Source organism: Podarcis gaigeae (assembly GCF_964106915.1).
Source record: "Podarcis gaigeae genome assembly, chromosome: 2".
NCBI lineage: Eukaryota > Metazoa > Chordata > Lepidosauria > Squamata > Lacertidae > Podarcis > Podarcis gaigeae.
Genome location: NC_139679.1, coordinates 56,212,337 through 56,232,790, shown reverse-complemented (window position 1 = coordinate 56,232,790; position 20,454 = coordinate 56,212,337). Strand labels below are relative to the sequence as shown.

Genomic DNA, 20,454 nt, shown 5'->3' with positions numbered 1-20,454 from the left:
CATTTTAGACCTGTGATGGAGGAGAGTCCAAATCAGGGTGGGGAACAGGACCAGGCCCACTGACATCCCTTATCCCCAGAGGGCCATTTTGACAGGTAGGTGAGTCTGCCCAGTTTGCCTACCTGTCTATCACCTGACATCCTCATGGCCTCAGCAGCCACGAAGCCATAATTCTTGATGGCAGGCTACTTTTTCCCTGAAGAGGACTGCCCTTGAAGATGATTCAGAAAATGCATCTTCCAGTTTACTTGCTGGGATTCCATTTAGAACCAACATAGCCCCTTGTTTAAAAGAGTTGCTGTTGTTGCTGCTTTCTTTCTGGGCTGAAGGCAAAGTGCTCGCATTACCATTTATATTCTAAAGTAATTTAGGCCTAAATATATGAAACACCACCTACATCCCTACAGACCCTTTTGGGTGTTTAGATTTGCAGAGGGTACCCTCTTCGTAGTTCTGCCGCCTTCACAAGTTTGGTATGTATGTGTGTGTACCTCTTTACCTTAGCTTCCAACACCCGAAACATATATTTTTGAACCCATCCTATTATTTTGATTGTAATCTATTTTTACTGTTTTTTAATACTTTATATATAAATTGTTGCAGACTGAGACCTCATAGTGAAGGGTAGGTAAGAGGTCAAATGAAATATGTAGTAGTAATTATAATTAATAATAATTTAAATGATTGACTGTTGAGATTCTTATAGATTGCTGCTTTTCTTTTCTTTTCTTTTAATCGTGCCCTATTGGCCTGGTAATTCTTACAATATGACTTAAATAGAGTGTGATGAGTACTCTGTTTTGACTTTATCCCTTTGCATAATGTATTTCTATTAACGCTGGTAATCATATTTTTATCGGAAGCTTTGATGCCTCAAATGATTTGTGATTTGTAAAGCTTGCTAGGTCTTGTTTAATTGATTCCGCCCTTCAAGTAGTAGCTTGTTTGAGCAACTAAATTTATCCCGTGCGAAAAGCTCAGATGTGCCGCACAATTTTTACCTTGGGTTTGGCAGGGGTTGTCAACATAGTGCCCATGGGTGCACATGACGGTGTAAAGGCCTTCCCTGGTGCCCACAGGGTTTCCCTCCCTCAAAATTAGGCTTGAAAGAAGCATTCTATTGTAGCCTATAGGGTGAGTTGTGGAATGTGATTGGCTGCCAATGTGTGTGTTACTCAGAACCATTTATCTGGTTTTCAGATGCGTTTAAAAAGGTAAAGGGACCCCTGACCTTTAGGTCCAGTCACGGACGACTCTGGGGTTGCGGTTCTAATCTCACTTTACTGGCCGAGGGAGCCAGCGTACAACTTCTGGGTCATGTGGCCAGCATGACTAAGCCACTTCTGGCGAACCAGAGCAGTGCACAGAAACGCTGTTTATGTGCTGCCAAAGCTTGGTAACCTTTCTTTATGGGAGTAATTTGGATTATATGAGCTAATTTGTTTTGTATTCCTTAATATGGATAACACTGTTTTCAGTGTGTTGAGGGTTGGTGCAGAGGCTTCAGGACCTTTCTCTCTCTATTTCTCCAAACAGAGGGTGTTGGCTAAGTTTTTTTATGTCTGTTTATAGAAGTTTTTATATACCACCTTCTCACAAAACATCAGGGAAGGGTACAGCAACATAAAATCCATTAAAAGCTATACAAAACTATCAATAAAATGACTGGAAAACGTTGAACAACTGCATAGGCCCATTGACATAAAAAAAATAAAATCTTCAAGGTATGCCTGAGGGTCAAAAATTTCTGCTGGAAGAGTTTTCTGCAACACATTCTTTTTAGCATGGACAAAGTAAAAGGATACTTGCAGGACAGTTCACAGAAAGAGAGTTGTGTGTGTCCCTTCAAGTGACATGATGCATGTTGTGCTGTGTGGTTCATTCCTTTTGTGTCTATTAATCCTATAAATTAGCAAGAAGAAACAGTTAACCAACAGGACAAGGTTTGTTTCGTTTCTGCTTCCCCCTTTCGCTCTGATGATCTGAAGCTGCTTCAGCCAGTTACTTAATTTTATTCAAAGCATTACCAGATTGTGTTTAAATGAATTGAGGGGGGACGGGGGACGGACAGCTAGTTTACACCAATTTCTCTAATTCTAATGCACCCCACCCCACAAAACGAAGAAGAAAGCTACAGCACTAGAAATAAATTGTGAACCAATTTTCATTCAGTGAACTCTCTTTGGTTTGTCCAGCATTATGCAACAGGCAAATGCTAATGAAAATTCAAAAGGCTATTGTTTGTACATCAAGACTTTCTGCCAAGGAAGAGGAAAAGTTGGGGGAAAGGATGGGGAGGTACTTTATAAAATCTTTTTTAAAACAGCAACTGCTTTATTGCGTTTTTCCTCTTTTTTAAAGATATAATAAATGATGAGAAGTTAACAAAAGATTGCACATGAAAATGAAAATTAAAAATAAGGAACATACTGTACATATGTAATTGGCATCCATCCATTCTTGGTGGTTTCTGTCATATACTATAAGGACTTCCATTTCTTGTCACTTTCTTTCAGTGATTTCCATTAAGACTTTGTAAGTCAGCTGAGTAGATGCATGGGCTGATCGTGGATTCCAGTCATATTCTCTCTGTGCTATATGTGAGATAAAACAAAACAAAAAAATCATGAAAAATGCTAGGTTTTGCTTCATTCTCCTTTGTCAGGTCACTTTCTCCAACAAGGCCACTGTCCACACCTGTCAATGCTATTCCTCCATTAAATTGCTGTTGGATGCTTTTTTATTATAATTATTTATTAAATTTATATACCACACTTCATATTTTAAGAAATCTAACCAAGTTCATAAGAAGGGCCTCATGATGAAATGAAATGGTAGAATATAAATGCTGTAAATTAATAATAATAAATAACTCACATCATTCTTGATCATTGGTCATGTTGATTGGAGCTGTAGTTGAACTGCCCTTCCTTTTAAGTATTGGTTCGTGCAACCTAGCACTTGTGTAAACCCATTACAATGGGCCAGCTGTTTTTAAGCATAACATGCTGATTTGGACTGGCCCTTGTCCTTTTTTTGTCTGTCCTACTTCCTCTCCTTCAATGTACTTGATATTTTATTTACACGTCTAAGCACCAAGTGCACGTATATTCTACTGTGGCACAAGCCTGTCTATAATGAGTGGCAGTGGCTCTCCCAAGGTTTCAAGACAGAGCTCTCTCCCAGCCCTACCTGAAGATGCTAGGGATTGAAGCCAGTAACTTCTGCATACAAAATATGCAGAAGATGTTGGCTTCAATCCCTGGCATCTCCAGGTAGGTCTGGAAGAGACCCCATCTTGAAACCTTGGGGAGCCAATGCAACCAACTATAGACAACCATGAGTTAGATGGACCAATGGTTTGACTTGATAGACGGCTGCTTCCTGTGTTCCTGTGTTCATATTACCACCTGTAGCTTCTCAAGTCCAGGAATTTCTTAACTGAATACTAGATGGTTAGTTGAGCATGTTTTACGTTTGCAAGAATATGTTTTTCTCGTTGAAGTACACAAAATCGTTTAATGTTTTCCACCGTGTATAGAAATTTGGTGTGTGTGTTTAAAAGCAAGTGTACTTATTTCAGCAATTACTAGCCCACTACTAAAAAAATCTATCATTCCTGGAAGCTATTGGAAATGAGATGGTCTTTAAGAGTTTCGTGCACAGCTTGTTCTTGCCGTGATTTATGTCAGAAGGAAAACCAATATAACTGTGTTATAGTCTCAAAAAGTTAATAAATGTAGTTAAGTCTCTGTATGGAAAAAAAAAGATAAGCCTTAACAAGAGTAAATGTAGAAGCACAGTGAAAGCCTGGTTCCTGTTTTTGAAACGTTACAGCATCCGAAGAAAGTATGACATCTAAACCAGTTATCTCTGCAAACATTTACTGGAGCCCTATATCCAGGTACATGGACACAGTTTCCATTGAAATGGGTAGGATATAAGCAAAGGGAATTAGAGTGAAAATGCAGCCTATATTTATGAGCTGAACTCTGTCATTTAAGCCAGCACTACGTATGACAAGTGGCATGGGGATTCCAGTGAAAATACCATTCTCTTAACTGATAGAGGTACATGCTGTGCATTGTGATGACATCATGTTGTGTGTCTGTGTGTGTTTGCTCCACATCATTGGATAGAACTTCACAATATGATGACATATCTTACGTCTGATAGGGTTGAAGAGGAAAACTGCAAGCACCTGCCTGACAAGCTTCTCTGATAACCTGAAAACTATCATATGAATCTGATCTAACATCCGTTGACATTAATGAACAAAAATGCATACTTATTGCACTGTACCCTTTCTATCCAAAGCTCAAAATGTGTGGCTACATACAGAATGTTAAGGGTGATTCTCTTTTTGCATGTTATATATATTGGCTGTGAATCTTGGGGGACCTGCTCCCTGTTCTGCAGTCCTTTTCCACCTGGCCCAGGCGGGTGGGGCCCTGACTTATTCCAGCTACAAAAGCTGAGGCGTCTGAACAGACTTTTGGGTTGGGGTATTGCACAGCGGCTTTTTTTGCTGTTATTATTGCCCCAGATGTCTTGTTTTAAATTGTTCTTAACTTGTGTGTTTTTAAATTCAGAGTTTCTGTTGATTTTGAATGGAAAGACATGGGATATGCCTGGTATACTTCAGAGTTTAGGGTAAGGAAACAAGCTGGGAAACGGCTCAAATTTGAATAAAGGGAAACCCTGGTCATATGCAACCAATCATTGGTGAGGGTTCGGTATCGAGCCTACCTAGTGGCAGTGAAGGCAGCAAAGAAGAAAGTGGCAGAACCGATTGTAGCTCACTGTGCCTTGTTTGCATAGCATTTTGAGGATAAAATTGCTCGCATCTCAGTACAGCAGCTGAATCTCAAGGGGTGACTAGAGCACTGTCTAGTCCTGTTGTGTTGGATGAGCTTCATTTAGTTAGCTTTGAGGATGTATTTTGTGTTTTTATTTTGTATCTTTATGTTGTGAACCACCCTGTGCTCTTTGGATGAAGGGGAGTAAACAAATTTAATAAATAAAGTAAATAAAAATGGTAGATACATAAACAGAATGCAGGCTGATATGCCTCTTCAACTGAAAATATGTCTCCATGTAAAATTTATCACATGCCCTCTTTTAGGAAACATTTTTTGAGCAACCATTTCTTTCTAAAGGAGTTGATTCAATATTTGCATGTGCGCCCTGCGAATCAGGTGGCACCAATTCCAGCAATTGCCTATATGTGCTTTAAAGGAAGAACTTTGATCTCATAATCACCAACTCCCTTGAAAGCTGCTCACCTGACAGTTGGGTAAATTGCTCTGTCAACATCACATGCCTGTATATAAATACAAAGTATAAAGTGAAAAATAGCCTTCAGACTACAACATTTACAGTAAACAACTGTATTTTTATTAGCGCTTGTGAAAAAGGGTCTTGTTGGGTTATGCAAACTGTTTTCGTCGGCCAAAAAGGAATGGCCCATCCAGTTTAGCAGTCCTGCCTCCACTAATGGATACTAATGGATAGATACTAGAACATACTAATGGATAGTTACTAGAACATACAGAGAGGATGATAAAACCATATTCCATATATGCTCACGTCTCTCTCTCTCTCTCTCTCTCTCTCACACACACACACACAAACACACACACCCAATTAAAAAAAAGAGAGGCTAGGATGCCCAGAATGCAAGAAATAAGTACCAGTTGATTTGTATTCCCTAAGAATACTGAGGGTTCTTTTTGGTACCTGAAAATACTACTGTAATAGAATCATAGAATTATATGTAGACAATGTTGTTATGCTGAAGTGTACAGCAACCTATTAGGCTCTGTGGTTTATAATTGTATGTAGACTTTCCATGTTGTAGTTTACACGCCTCTGAAAATTAATTGCACTTAATGTTAGTTCTGCTAAATTTGGATCACTGTCACACCTGCATTATTTTTTTAAACGGAGATATTCACACCTACATTTTTCGAAAAGGAGATATTCCCCCCCCCCCCAAGCTCATGGTTGCCTAACTCGTGGAAGATAATTCCATGATAATTAATTTCAAGATAATTAATCCAGGACATTGAGGAATGGTGTAGCTGATGTTGCAATGTTGATAGTTATCTTGGCCTTTTTACAGAATGTTATGCAGAAGATATGACAGAATATCTCGTCCAGTTTTTGTCATTGCCCTTATTAAAAGCAGGCTGGGTGTGACTGGGAACTACAGGAACAGCATACCCCGTATCTGAAGAAGTGTGCATGCACACGAAAGCTCATACCAAGAACTGACTTAGTTGGTCTTTAAGGTGCTACTGGAAGGAATTTTTTTTGTTTTGACTATGGCAGACCAACACGGCTACCTATCTGTAACAGCATACCCCATAGTTAGTGGAGTCTGTTGAATCATTGAATTTTTTCTGAGAATCTTCTTAGTTGCAAAACCTCCATTTTCCTGTCTTCTACCTAGATTTTGATTCCTCCTTTACCTGTGTTGTAGGTCAGTCTACAGTCAGCTAAGCGGTTGTACTTTCCAACTTAGCTGGCTTAGGCTGTTGAAGTTAGTGGGACTAAGCAAGCATAAATGATTTTTGTTTGCAGCCTCCTAAGAGGATACAGTCCAGGTGTTGCTTTTTTCCTATGGCACATGTGTGCATGCAGTATGTAGTTCAAGAAAGGAAGTCAAGGAAGAGGATTGTCATGTGACAAAATCTTTTTCACTTTGCCATGACTTTCCAGTACTGTATAGGGCAGAAAGGAAGGGTCTGCTGCTGTGGCAGCTGTTTTTGTATTTCATTCTGTGCCTACCTTAATATTGTTTGTAATAATGTGGCTGAATAATGAATAACCATTATGGTGATTTATATTTAAATATATTACAACATGTTAATAACTTTGAAAAGAAATACCTTATTGAGGTTTCTGAAATGAATATAAATGTAAGGTGGGTTTTATGTCTAAAGCTGCATCTTCTATTGATATTTTAGTATACATATTTCTTAAATGTGGCCATTTATAACATAACTAGGTTTCAAAGTTTGCATCAGATTTGCAGTAGCCGCCCTTAACTGCCTCTTTGATTTTCTGGGAACTTTCTCCCTTGAATTATTTTCTCCCTTAGTGGAACATCTTACATCAACTACTGTATTGCAAAAATGGATAGAATAGATGCTAGTATTTGTTTTGTACTCTTACTTGTACATGTCATGTTCTCATCTGTTTTCCCAGAAAGTGTATTCTGAAAGACATCTGCTCCTCTTATACAAGTGTCCTTTTCCTGGGCCAAGGATGTTACAATGACTCAAAGCAATTATATATGCCCACATTGTTTGCAATTGATATGAAGAGAGTGACCCTTTACAGAAATAGAGAACAAGAGCTGCTGCTTGTTTCATGCGATTTCCTCCCGCTCCCCTGGCAGCGATGACTAAATCCTTCATAGTACAATGGATAACCATTTCCTAGATTAAGGGAAGTTGGAAAAGGGTTTCCCATGTTTTTAGACTAATAGTGGATGAATTGTGAAATATAAGTTTTTCTAGGTATCTCTGGAAGGTGTCATGATTTGAAACCTACACTTGTCATCAAAAAACAACATTGCAAAGTTCCTAATGGAGTTACCTAGCGTGTTTTGTGCTCTCAAAATTCTTTACAAAATGGTAAGAACTATTTCAGATACTGTCTGTATTAGGCTTTTCCTTTCAGTGACACTGCCACTGAGCAGTTATGACACAGATTCTCTCCCACATTGAAAGTTTCCACATTAGCAAATGGATCTGCTAATATAATGTAGAGAATCTGTGCTACATGTTTCCAAAGAATAATATTTTTTTGCATTTTCTTGGTTGGGACTGAAACATGCAGCTTGGCCCTCAGTCACACAACAAGGAAGCTGACCTGTAGAACCTTTAGACCAGAGATGGCGAACTTGTGACACCAGATCTGGCTCACTCATGAGGCGGACAGCAGGGTGAAGGGTGAAGGAATCCTATGGGGCGGTGTCCCCATGAGCCACCCTGCCACCACCGGGGGTTGTGCACTGGCAACTTCCAGCAAGGTCTCATGGAACTCCTATGAGATCTCTCAAGATCTTGCCAGAAGCCATCACCCAGTAATCAAGGCTTTGGGGGCATGTGGCACCTGCCTGTTTCAGGTTGTGAAACAGAGCAGGCCACCCCTTTGTGACACTCCCAGGTGTTGTTAGGAATTGTAGTCTATCGTACCTGACTATTGGCCCTGTTCACTGGGGCTGATGAGAGTCGGAGTCCACAACATCTGAGTGGTTCACACCTTTCCCATCCCTGCTTGAGACAATCTGTTCCGTATTACAGAAACCTCAAGCCTTCCTTCACAGTTACTTTATAAACATACAATATCCTTTGTAGGTCTGTGGGCATATTGCCACTTCTTTATCATGCACTGTGAAACATATTTATCTCAGTCTCTTTTTGTGCCCTTTTCAAATTTGCATTTCATGGCATTTCTGAAAATGGGAAATGTTTACCTTTTAGAGCAGAGCGGTCCAACCTCTCAGACCAAGTGGACTGCAAGAGTACTTTGAAACAGAACCCGTGGGCCACACACTGAATTAAATTTCCATCTTGTAAATTAAAGTGTTTGCAAGATAGTTAATATTATTTAATGCATACAGTATATTTAATTAAATACTCAGTTAATGAGTAAAGTATAAATTTCTTCAAAAGATAAATTACAAAATAATTGAGAAAAAGAAACACCACAGATCTATAAGGATTTATACAGTAATTCAAGATGTCAGTAGCCTTTTTCATTGCCAACACTCATTCGTGATAAAAGAAGGCCTCTGATCAGCGTATTTGAAGCAATCATCTCACTCCTCCCGCACATTTGTAAAACATTTGCTGACCAACACTTTTTAGCCCACTTGCCCATTCTTGCTGACTAGCCTTCCCTCTCACACCTGGGTTTTTCTTTTTCTTTTTAACCTCTTGGCACCTCCTGCCTCAGCATCTCCCATTTTTACATGCTTGTGCATCTTTCAAACACTTTTCTCTACCTCAGCCTCCCCCCTCACACCTTTGCCAAACTCCATTTCCCCTCAGTCCCCTGTTTTTAGCCCATTCCTCCCCTTGGCTTTTTACCTTCTTTGGAGAATATTCTCCACAAACTGTAAATTCTGTGTCGTCTACACAGCTGCTTTAAATGTACACACCTCATTAGTCTAGAATATTCTTGAGAATATTCTCAAGAATTTAACATCACTAGGGTTGCCAGCCTTTTTAGCCAGTCTCAAAATGGTTGCTGTAGGAGCCATGGCATAACACAACATCAGAAAATAGTTGTGATGCCACCACAGAAAAGATGTCTCCTGGTTGCTAGGGGAAAAGGAAAGGCAAGCTATGGAGATCCCACAGACTACTAGAAAATAAGACAGAAGCAGGAAAAGTGCACCAAAGGGGAAACAGCAGCTCTTTAGGACCCCAGGGATTCTTATTGCTCGCTGTCCAAGCACCTCTATTAGCAATCGCTGCATAACTTTATAGCAGGGCTGGAGACTGGCTTTTTTAAAAAATGAAAGCTCAAAGTCTGGAGCCCCTGCGAGTGGCAGCAATGAAAACTGGGTTCATTGGCAGCCTCCATTTTACAATGTGCTTAGTACATAAAAAAATGTTACGGTGATTTTTCTGGTAGATCAAGAGCTGTTAATGTAATTCAGGGCACAGTGTAGTTCATCATAATCTTTTGGCAATCTCTGTTAAGATAGGTCTTTGGAACTTCGTTACTCAGACATAAGGAGTTAAGAGATCAGAGCTTGGTCTTAGAAGCCAAAGTCCATGTGTAACTTGACAGGGTGTTCCCGGTCTAGATGACATATTGTGGGACCATGGGGAAAAAAGACTGGGAACAAGGTATATTTTTAAAAAATATCACTTGATCCCATGTGACTGTAGCACTTCCAAGTTGCAGATAGGGGCATTGCATAACTCACCACACTGCAACATTAAAAAACAACTGTGCATGTAGAAACCTAACATGTATCCCCTCCTGATATTCTAGATTGCTGTGTGCAGGGAACTGTGTTTTGCAGAGGAGTGCTGGGGGGGGGGGAGAGAGAGAGAGAGAGAGAGAGAGAGAGAGAGAGAGAGAACGAACCTAGAGCTATTTTGCAGAAAAGTCTGGTTCTGAGAAGCTTCATCAGTACCTTCATAATAAACATCAGTATATGCTATCCAGATCTGCTATAGGTGTCTGGAAGCTGTTGTCTAATAAATTGCACATTCACACGTGGAAAGTGTGTTAAAGTCATATGTTCACTGCATATTTGCTGGTGGAGAATTGTCTTTCCTTGTTCCTCTTGGGAGCTGCGCTGAGCCATTGTTGCATCTGTGTCTGGAATAGATTTCTTATGGTCAAAGTAGCTTTTACCAACATTCCCCACTGTTCATTTTCTCCTCTCTGTAATACATTGCTAGTCTGTCCCTTCCTTATATAAATTCCTTCTTGTTAGCAGACTGTGTGTAACAAATCTCCTCCTATGTGCACCTCACAAAATAACCCTGTTGTTCTTTCTCTGATTACCTGGCGCTGCAAGTCTCTGCTATCTGCCTCTCTTTCTATACCTACCTTATTTGCTTGGAGTGTCTTTTGGAGCTGACCTCTTCTTTACCTCTCTGACCTACAATTTTATACTACCTCCCCAATCACTAAAACAGCTTTCAGTTTTTTTTAAAAAAATGGACCTGAGTCATTTCTTCATTCACTGGAGGTTTCAGTTTGCAGAGACCAGTAGGTACATAGCCGAATAACGCTTTCATTTTGAGTTATAGTCTCTCTCACTGTGATATGTTTTGTTGGTGAGATCAAAGGAAATTGTCTGTCTCACCCTTGACCTGGGTGAGTCAGAGACATGCATTAAATCAACATCATGTACTAGAAGAACCATGTCCGGGCACAGTAAATAATACTGTTATCAGCCCACAGATCTGACTCCTTATCCTAGAACATTTTCCAGTGCATTTTCCCATATAGGTACGACATCAATCTTCACTGCAAACCAGCAGATGCTCTGTGCTGCTGTTACTGCTCCAGTGTAAAACCACCATCTAGAATTTACCAGCAAATTCATTCTGTATAATTTGGACTTAATTGGAATCCTGGGTTCCTTTCTGAATGTAGATCAGTGTAGCCCAGCTAGAAAAAGTATTTTCACCACTAACTGCTTCTCTGAATGGGTCACTCTGTTCTTACACATTTGGATTTTGCATGGAAATGTCACCGATGGCACATTCTACTCTCTGGCCACACCTTGCTTGCTGTTTTGCTCAATATATCTAACAAGTAAACCTCTAGAACGCAAAGGCTTATACCAAATAATTCTGTTCTCAATATATATTTTTCCTGAAAAAGATTAATACCATTGAGCCTCTGAAATTTGTAATGGCTTACTACTTTCCCAAGAAAGATTGCAACCTGACATTTGGTTTGGTTTTGTATATTGGCTCTTTTAAGTGTGTGTTTGTGTGTGAATGGCTATGAGAATTGGGGAATTATAATGTTATCTAACTGAATTCTCACAAGCTTAACTATGGGTTGAATTTGAGACGAAAGTGTAAAATGCTACGTGGTAAAAATGGAACTATGTGTAGGAATTCTGAAATAAAATCTAACAATTCACCCATTTAAATTGGAAAGCATGCAGAGTAGGGCATGTACAATAAAGACACATATTGAGTGATTGAGGATGTCTACTCATCCCTAGACCTTTTGCGATCACTGTACGCACCACTTCCGCTTCCATTATCTAGAAAATGGTAGAATAACTCATTTATCTTTTACCAGCAGGGTTATTGAGAAACCTGTATAGATTGCACAGTGCTGTTCCACACTGCTGAGCTTTGCAGGTTTCCAAATAGCACACAAATATTTGGTAGGATTTTTACCCTAGAGAAATGGGCTAGCCTAGACTATTTATAGCCCGTTTAATATAATCGTTATTTGCTTCATTACAGCGTTGCTCAGAACCACAAACAGAATCTAATGACTGTCGCAAACCTGGGGGTTGTTTTTGGACCAACGTTAATGCGGCCACAAGAAGAAACGGTTGCTGCGATTATGGACATCAAATTCCAAAATATTGTGGTTGAGATTTTAATTGAAAACCATGACAAGGTAATTTGTTTGAATTTGTACATCTTCCATTTTTTTTATTGTTTGCAAATGCTTTCTAATCTAATGCATATTTCCCAGCTGTCCTTATCCACAGAGTTACAGGAAGAGACAAGAACTTTAATATTCACATCTCTATGAGCCTTTCCACATATGGAACCGTTTTACTGATTTTGGGGAAGGGGTTCTAGCTGAATTAGGGAAAGGTAATAAAATCTTTGGGAATCTTACAGCCTTTCACTGAGGCAATGTCCTACTCCTAATGCTTCTTTAGAGCCTTTAGAACAAGATGTGGAAGCCTAAGATAAAAAGTGTAATAGCTGCTGATATTGCAAAGGACACACCTTTACCCCCCAGGACCAGAGTAGAAGTTTACAGCTAAGCAGGGAGGGAGAAAGCGGAAAAGAGGAAAGCATATTTGAAGTATAGAGGATCTGGGAACTGTAGTTTCCTCCTTACATAGCTACAATTCTTAGCACTCTTAATCTGCTATAATATACTTTGAGGAAAATAATCTGAATTAAGTGTGTGTTGAATGTGCTTTTAATGTACTGTATGTTGTGGACCTGCCTAAAGGCAGGGAAATTTGCAGAATGTCCCCAGCATCTCCAGGTAGGGCTGGCAGGGCTGCCTGAAACCCTGGAGAGCAGCTGCCAGCCAGTGCTGACAACACTGATCTAGACAGACCACCAATTTAACTTGGTATGAGGCACCGTCTTATGTTCCAGATAAGGCAGTGAAATGTGAGTGCCCCCTAAGAGATGGGGAAAGGGAAGGATTGAGGGTGGCAAAGCTTAAAAGAGAGCACACGCTAAGGCCATTAAGCCCACTGCAACACTGCATCTAGATATAGATTACTGGAAAAGGCAAGTAAGTGCTAGCCTCAAAAGGATTGACTCCTGCTTTTCAGTAATGTGCAGCAACTACAGTTTTGGTTAATTTCCAAGCACTGACTTAAGTGTTTTGATAATAATCCTGTGGCCTTAACAGAGGAAGAAGATGGGTGTTTTGGAATAGTGTCAGTTCAATAAGGTCATTGATTAACCTGTCAAGTTGTCTTCAATAAATTTCTGATGAATCAATGCATGCCCTCAGTCTGAACTTGCATCCATGCATCTTAAGATCAGAGTGCAGTGTTTGAACCTGTTATTGATTTCTGCAAAGAAATTGCAGCTAGGCGCTTCCTGGAACATCTGGTTGAATTACAGTCTGATGTGGATTGCCAAGTTATCTCGTATGCAGGCCATTAAACTGTCTGTGTAATCAGAAAATTTAAATGATTTCTGAGCGATTTAATAACATTTGTAGATGCTCATCTAAATCAGGGATGGCATCATTTGCAATGTTAGCGGTGACTAAACCAATAAATACTTATTTCCTTTTTCCTATCAAAATTCTTAGACTAATCTTTACAGCCATTGTTGAGAGCTGCTCCTCTCCGCTACACATTCCTGACTCTCTTTTTTCCCGCCCCTAAAACACCACCACCACAATAGATATTCAACACCATTCCAGATACACCACAATCAAATTCTCAGCTGCTTTTGTCTCGAAAGAAGAGTACAGATTCCAAGCCACCATCATGCAGTGAGAGGCCCTTAACTCTCTTCCATACTGTGCAGCCCAGTGAAAAGCGTAAGTATCTTAATCCTCTGTGCAATTGGTTGTGCTGTCATATATTGCTTTGTCTCAGGGTGGTCAAGAGACTTGGTTCTCAACAGCAGTAAGAAGGAGACACACCTGTAAGTGTAAGGCTTCAAGTTTCTAATGTCTTTGTTGTTTTCCTAGCCCTATATTGTTCAGCACAAAATAAAAGCAGTAACTACACTCCATTCTCCCTAGATTCAGTCCCCCCCCCCCCAGTCTGTGACCATGGTCATGTAATCCTACCCATAGATGAACACCCCTTTCGTCAATAGCAGTAGATAGGATACCCTTGTTAACAGCTTTGCTCATAGGTAAGTAGCTCTTTTGTCTAATTTCCATTAGAGCTGCGTAGACTTGATGCCAAAATAATTTACATTCCCTGGATGGCAGTTTTTGTGAGTTAAAAAGAAAAGCATGCATGGAGAGCCAGGCAAACAATAGACGTCAAACTTAATCACCATTAAAAGGTTTTGCCATTGGGAGACTCCCTCTTGTTCCTTTGTGTTTAGAGACATTTCCCCTATTCTCAGGCTTTTCTGTTCAACTTTGAAGAATTAAAACTTTCTGTGTTGTTTTGTACAGATTTTGTTTTATCAAAGCAATCTCAGTTCAGTTCATTGTGTTTTCATGTGCAACCCAATCTTTGCTGATCTCCAGGCATTCATTGCAACTCTTATGTGGTCCTTCTAATCTAAACTATCTTTCACTGAATAAATAATGGACAGTAGTGTTCATTGAAGAGGCCTCTTCCTCTTTTCTGTTTGTCTTCTGCAATCTGAATTTTACAAGCTGGGAAATAAGTGAGAGACATAATAATGAAAAGTGTTATGTTGCATGCACCATCACATGTGAAGCATTTCTGTGTGCCTATTACTCTGTGTACATACTGCAGGACATCATAATTGGCTGTGCCTCTCTGGCACATGCATATGCTGTAGCTTCTTCAGAGGTAATGATGTACACCAGGCTTAAGGAACATGTTTCCTTCTGTGTGGTGGTGATGTTGGACTGCAGCTTCTACCATTGGCCAATGCTGACTGGGCTTCATGGTTGTTGGGTCCAACAACTTCTGGAGGGATGTAAGTTCTCCATCCCTGGTGTACAGTCTTGGTCTGAAATCAGGCGCCTTTATGCGCATAAAGGGCACCTTTATGCACATGAAGTTGATTCTTTAGCACAACTTGACTGCACAAGAACTCAATGGGCAAAACTAGACATGGCATTAAATGTGTCTGCACTTAATGTGCCCTTTTAAAAATATCAGCTACCAGATGGTGCCAGTGGCAGGTAAGGTCTTCTTCCCAATGCCAGTAGGAGATTTGGAGGAGTGGGTTTGTTTGTGTGTTTTTTTGTCAAGACTGTAGCAGAAAAGGAAAAGGTTAAATACACCTCCCTGCTTGCTGCAGTCATGCTGATAATGAACAGCCCTCTTAGTAGCTGCTATTTGCATTTTAAAAACTGTGCACATTAAATGAAAATATGCTTTGACTGTCCACTTTGGCCTAGAGGAGGCATACAGGCTGTATATGAGATGTTTTCCTGTTGCTGATTGAGGCCAATCTCAAGATCTATGTGTCTGAGATAATTAGTGGCTGTGTGTGTGTGTGTGTGTGTGTGTGTGTGTGTGTGTGTGTTTAAAGCCCCCCCCCCCCAAGCGAGTATCAAGACTTCAGAGGAGCAATGTAGAAAATTTTAACTTGGGGGGGGGGATTCCATGTAAACATCGTTGCAAGGTCCTCCTATGACAATGTTGGGATTTTTTTTAACACTATGAGGACTGCTGCACCCCATCTGAGTTTTACTGTTGTGGGCAGCTAGCAAAGATACATAACAGCATTATCTTCCATTTCTCTCTGTTAATAATCCTCTGCTTGCTGGAAAAAGTACAGTGGGAGAGAATCTTCCTAGATACATCCACCCCAACCAAAGAAAGGGAATGGAAAGCATGCTCTGATGTTGTTCTTTATTTATATATCTATTTATTAAAAAAAATAGACCACTCTCTCATATAAGATAGCAAGGCAGTATGCAACAAAATGTGCAAATGAAATAAAATCTAGGATACTGTACAATATAAAATAAGCATGGCAGTTGTCTCACATTGAAAAAGTTTAAATATATGAATTGGTTTGTCAGCATAAAAAGGTTTTCAAGAGACTTTGAAAATTGGCTGTGAGGATGCCTGTTGAATCTCTACTGAAGGAGTGGGGCCAGTGACATAAAATGTCCAGTTTCTAATTGAAACCTGCCAGGTTTCTGAAACTTTTGGGACAACTAACAGTACTCCTACAGATTATCTTTGTGCTGGGATCAAGGCAAAAATAAATATTATTTTGGTACCAAACCCACCACCTTTTTGGAAATAGTAAAAGTTTTTAATTTCTAGACATAAACTTTCAGGCACCTAAGCAGCATAATTTTCTGATGTTTTTCCACCCTTCTACAGAACCTACAGAAGTGGTCATTATCCCCAGCCCCCCACCCTTTCTCTCTCTTTTATGATGTCCCAGAAATTGGCTGTGAGGATGCCTGTTGAATCTCTACTGAAGGAGTGGGGCCAGTGACATAAAATGTCCAGTTTCTAATTGAAACCTGCCAGGTTTCTGAAACTTTTGGGACAACTAACAGTACTCCTACAGATTATCTTTGTGCTGGGATCAAGGCAAAAATAAATATTATTTTGGTACCAAACCCACCACCTTTTTGGAAATAGTAAAAGTTTTTAATTTCTAGACATAAACTTTCAGGCACCTAAGCAGCATAATTTTCTGATGTTTTTCCACCCTTCTACAGAACCTACAGAAGTGGTCATTATCCCCAGCCCCCCACCCTTTCTCTCTCTTTTATGATGTCCCAGAAGTCTGGGCATCATAGCTCTTTAAATCAGACCACTCTTGAGAGGGCAGAAAAGCAGCCAGTATTTGCATCTTCAATGAATTTCAGAAGTAACACTTAATATGATAGCATGAAATTAACCATTTTGCCCCTAATGTAATGGGAGAGTTTAAGAACAAACCCAGGGTGGTAAGTTAAGGCAAGAAGAGGCTCATACAGTGGTAGGAGGAATGTGATAATTTGACCAGCCTGCCCATAGACTTCTGGTTAGCATTCTTGGGTTCTTCTTGGAAACAGGTATGTAACTGCTGATATGTAGACAGAGTAAGTAGCTCTCAGCAACTCCTCATTTTCTGCCTTAGGAGATCCCTCTGATCTCTGTTCCCTTTGATAATGCCTGTCCTACAAAAAATGTGCAGTAGAATCAAGTACTCGCTCGACTTGGAAAGAATCTTCTCAAAGGATAGTGTGGATGTCATAGTCATATAGTTACATTTTTGTAGAGAGAGCCCCTGCTTTCATGGCAGAGATACCCATTACTTGGGAGTCAACTGTTTCTTGTAATGTGAATTTCATTTAAGTGACAGGCTATAGAAAACAGAGACACGGCTGCATTAACTCCAGAAAAATTATGATATTGGCCCTAAACGTAGAATTGTGATTTGCAGCAGAAAGCCAAGAACATTTTCTGTTGGAGATTCTCTGTGGTATGTGGATGATCTTAGGAAGGAATTACATAAGAAATCTTAAGAAACATTGGAGTTGCAAGGAATCCTGGGGAATAGCTGTTTTCTATTTGTATGATACTTAATGCATCAAAATGGCACTGAAGCAGTTGAGGAAAGCATATAGTAGTTCTTTCAGATCTGATATTACTTGCGATTGTAGTGGTAAAAGACAGTTTTTAGAACATGTAGTTAAGATTTGTTGTAACATTTACATAAGAAATTCAGATAGTTCCCATTTTAAAAAATAACATAAAAAGAAACAACTGTGTGATAGAAAATCTTAATCATGGTTATTCAACTACAAACCCCCTATTGAGAATTTGAAATTAAAAACAGATCAGATTGATTAATAGAACTCAAAGTTATTAAGAAAAAGAGGTCTGATGCCTGTTCTCCATTATGGTTATGAAGACAAATATTTAACCTCTTCACTGCATGAGAATATATTATTGGGTTTTCAAAATGTACTAGGAAACAGCAGTGATATTTTACTAGAAAAATTGGTGCCGGAACTCACCACAAATGTCTCCCTTGTTCTCTTCTAATGGCAATGGCGCCCACCTGAGACGTACCAGAACTGAGTTCCGGCTGAACAAAAGCCCTGGGAAGTAGTCATATGGAATTATGCTGAGCTCACTACTGTCAGTTCTGTATTATACTTAATAATTTCACATGCAGATATGCACCTGTCCCCACTTCAAGAGGCATTGTCATGTCAGAAGGGACAAAAAATTAGCCCCTGAAGGAGACAAAAGAAGAAAATATTTTGAGCATAAATCTGAGCTTTAGCTGAATAGCCATAGAGGTATGAACAGTAATGGAACCTCTTTACTGCAGAATTAGAATTTTTGGGCATAGGATATGAATCATCATCTGATGCTAACTGGTACAAAAAATCCTCTCTCCATACAAAAAATATGACAAATGCATTCTCCCTCCCTCCCTCCCTCTCTCTTTTAATAGCTTAATGAGTTTTAGTACATGTATCTCTATCGTTCATTATTTTGTTCTTTTTCTTCCAGAGGAGAACAGAAACAGTATCATCAACTCCAGCCTGGAATCAGTCACATCATCAAACATCAACAGTTTCCTCCATTCCAACAGCACTCCTCAGTCTAACATGAACTCCAGTGACCCTGACTTAGAAGTTATTAAACCCAACAGGCCAAACTCACTGTGAGTACAATCCTGATTTATATGTCAGTATTTCCTCTCTGCTGACCCACTGTTCTGCTTATTAGCAATAAAGTCTGTTGATTCAATAATGTTTAATACTACTGTAACCACAAGCTATGTGCTTTATATTTTCAAACTCTGAAGAGAAATGTACATATATTCAATATGTTTGGGGTTTGTTAATTTACCTTCTATTATTCTGAATAAGTGGGGTGGCTTTGGATCTAGGGTTTTTTTATGTCTTTACACTCCAGCTTGCTCATTTGTGCACATGTCTTGTGTTTTGTGTTGGCTACACTGGGGTATTTCCTAGTTTCATTTGCTCCCAGAATCAGAGAGGATTTCCTATTTAGCTAAAACTGGAAAAGTGCTTTTGGCACAGTTCTTCACCAGCTAACTGTGTGCCCGTCTCTTTGCTGTTTGTGCATTGTCAACATTTCAATGAAATGCCTAATCCTAAATCTCAGAGGAATGGTCCAGTTCTACTAGGAATTGTTCCTAATCTCTCACAGCTGATTCCTCACATGAGTAGCAGCAGACTTCTGTTTTGGTTAAAAAAATCAGTCATTTCCCTAGGCTCTGTTGTGTCTGGCAACATAGTTCAGCAAAAGTTCCTCACCACACTTGAGCTTCCTTTCTGCACAGACAGAATCCACTCCAGACTCTGGCAGTAACTGAATGTTTTAGAACACCTGCAGCTGTCACCAGAGGCCTCCTCCTTTGTCCCCTGATAAGGTCTACATTGTAAAAGACATTGACATGACATCAGTGTGTTGTGAGTTTTTCTTATCCTTGCATTGCTTCATTGAGACAGGGTGGAGAAATTCAAAGGTTTATTAGTAGACATTACCAGAGAAAAGAGATGAAAGAGACCAAAGTTTGTTGCTTTTGGTGGCAGCTATGCACCCTCTTCAGTGTCAAATTCTGGACTCTAGCAAGCTTTCCTATTAAGACAGTGGCTGTTGTTCCAGAACTCTTACAGGCATCAAGTTGACCAAGGTGATGTTGCCATCATTCAAATGTGTTCCTTATGTCAAGGCGTCCCAGAAACCCGGATGGCACAGAAGGTTGTATTTATTGGCTTACTGGTGTTTGAGATTCTAAACTCTCTGTGTATGCCTGTTTAGTAATTTATTCCCTTCTTTTCAATTCCTAAACTGATGGTTCTTGTGATATGTGAAATTAAAAACACACAAGCATAAAGAGGAGTTGGAATGATGTTGTATCAAAAGAATGATAGAATGTTGGCTCAAAAGGTGTTCAGCCATTGAACTTGGCATCATGTTCCTTTTGAAATGTGCCAGGAATAAGTCCTTAATCAATAAAGTGGTTTTTCCCCATTTCCTGTAGAAATGGTGGGTGGGAAGGCTGGTTTTATTACCAGGTAGCCTTCAGGTTAAGAAGAGAATAAGGATCTTAACCCAGTCAACACTTTGAGAGATGGAATCTACACCAAAGTGTGCAGACAACTTTGATAAAATATCTGAGCACATCTTTTGCCCTACATTCAGCTTTGAATTCTGGTTTCTTTGTAGGAAAGCAGATGTTTTCCTACCACAATTCCTACTTTATAGTAAAAAATCATCAGAATAAATGAGTTCTGGCCAAACATTGAAATTGATGGCTGTCATAAAAATAGTTTCCGCTCATTTTTGAAGCACCCAAGTAGAGTTTCTAGAGTGGGGATGTTGGGTTAATTTTTTTAACAGGATGAAGGAAAACAATCTTTATTCCAACTTTTTTAAAAAACTAACTTCTGTCATTTTGGCATTTTGTGTGCACCAGCTGAAAGTCTGCTGTCACTACTTTTTGAATTGTGACTTGAGAAAGAAGCAAGCACTCTCAATTACAAATCAAACAAGCATAGGTCCTTTGTTGGATACTTGCTTCATTCATTTCACTGTCAATCAGGCTTATATGCTGCCCAATAATAACATAC

The 20,454-nt window shown here is 39.6% G+C and overlaps 1 protein-coding gene and 1 long non-coding RNA gene across 15 annotated transcripts in view; one reads left to right on the top strand and one right to left on the bottom strand.

The window, feature by feature from the left end:
* The window catches only part of ARHGAP26 (Rho GTPase activating protein 26), a 199,368-nt gene that overhangs the window by 134,552 nt on the left and 44,362 nt on the right, over positions 1–20,454 (top strand). For all 12 annotated transcript variants that reach the window (XM_083728263.1, XM_083728262.1, XM_083728256.1 and 9 more), the window contains 3 exons: positions 11,973–12,132; positions 13,626–13,764; positions 18,362–18,515. In XM_083728263.1, the coding sequence (XP_083584389.1) occupies positions 11,973–12,132; positions 13,626–13,764; positions 18,362–18,515 (453 nt within the window). The remainder of the gene's footprint in view (positions 1–11,972; positions 12,133–13,625; positions 13,765–18,361; positions 18,516–20,454) is intronic.
* LOC310839631 lies at positions 1,749–9,071 on the bottom strand. 3 transcript variants are annotated; one of them, XR_014561556.1, is made up of 5 exons: positions 8,489–9,071; positions 7,180–7,261; positions 5,286–5,323; positions 2,436–2,594; positions 1,749–1,902 (listed from the first exon to the last, which is right to left on the bottom strand). It is a non-coding gene; the product is annotated as an uncharacterized lncRNA (long non-coding RNA). The 3 variants fall into 3 exon arrangements; XR_014561557.1 differs by lacking the exon at positions 7,180–7,261 and having other exon boundaries at positions 8,489–8,606; XR_014561558.1 differs by lacking the exons at positions 7,180–7,261; positions 8,489–9,071 and adding an exon at positions 8,208–8,231.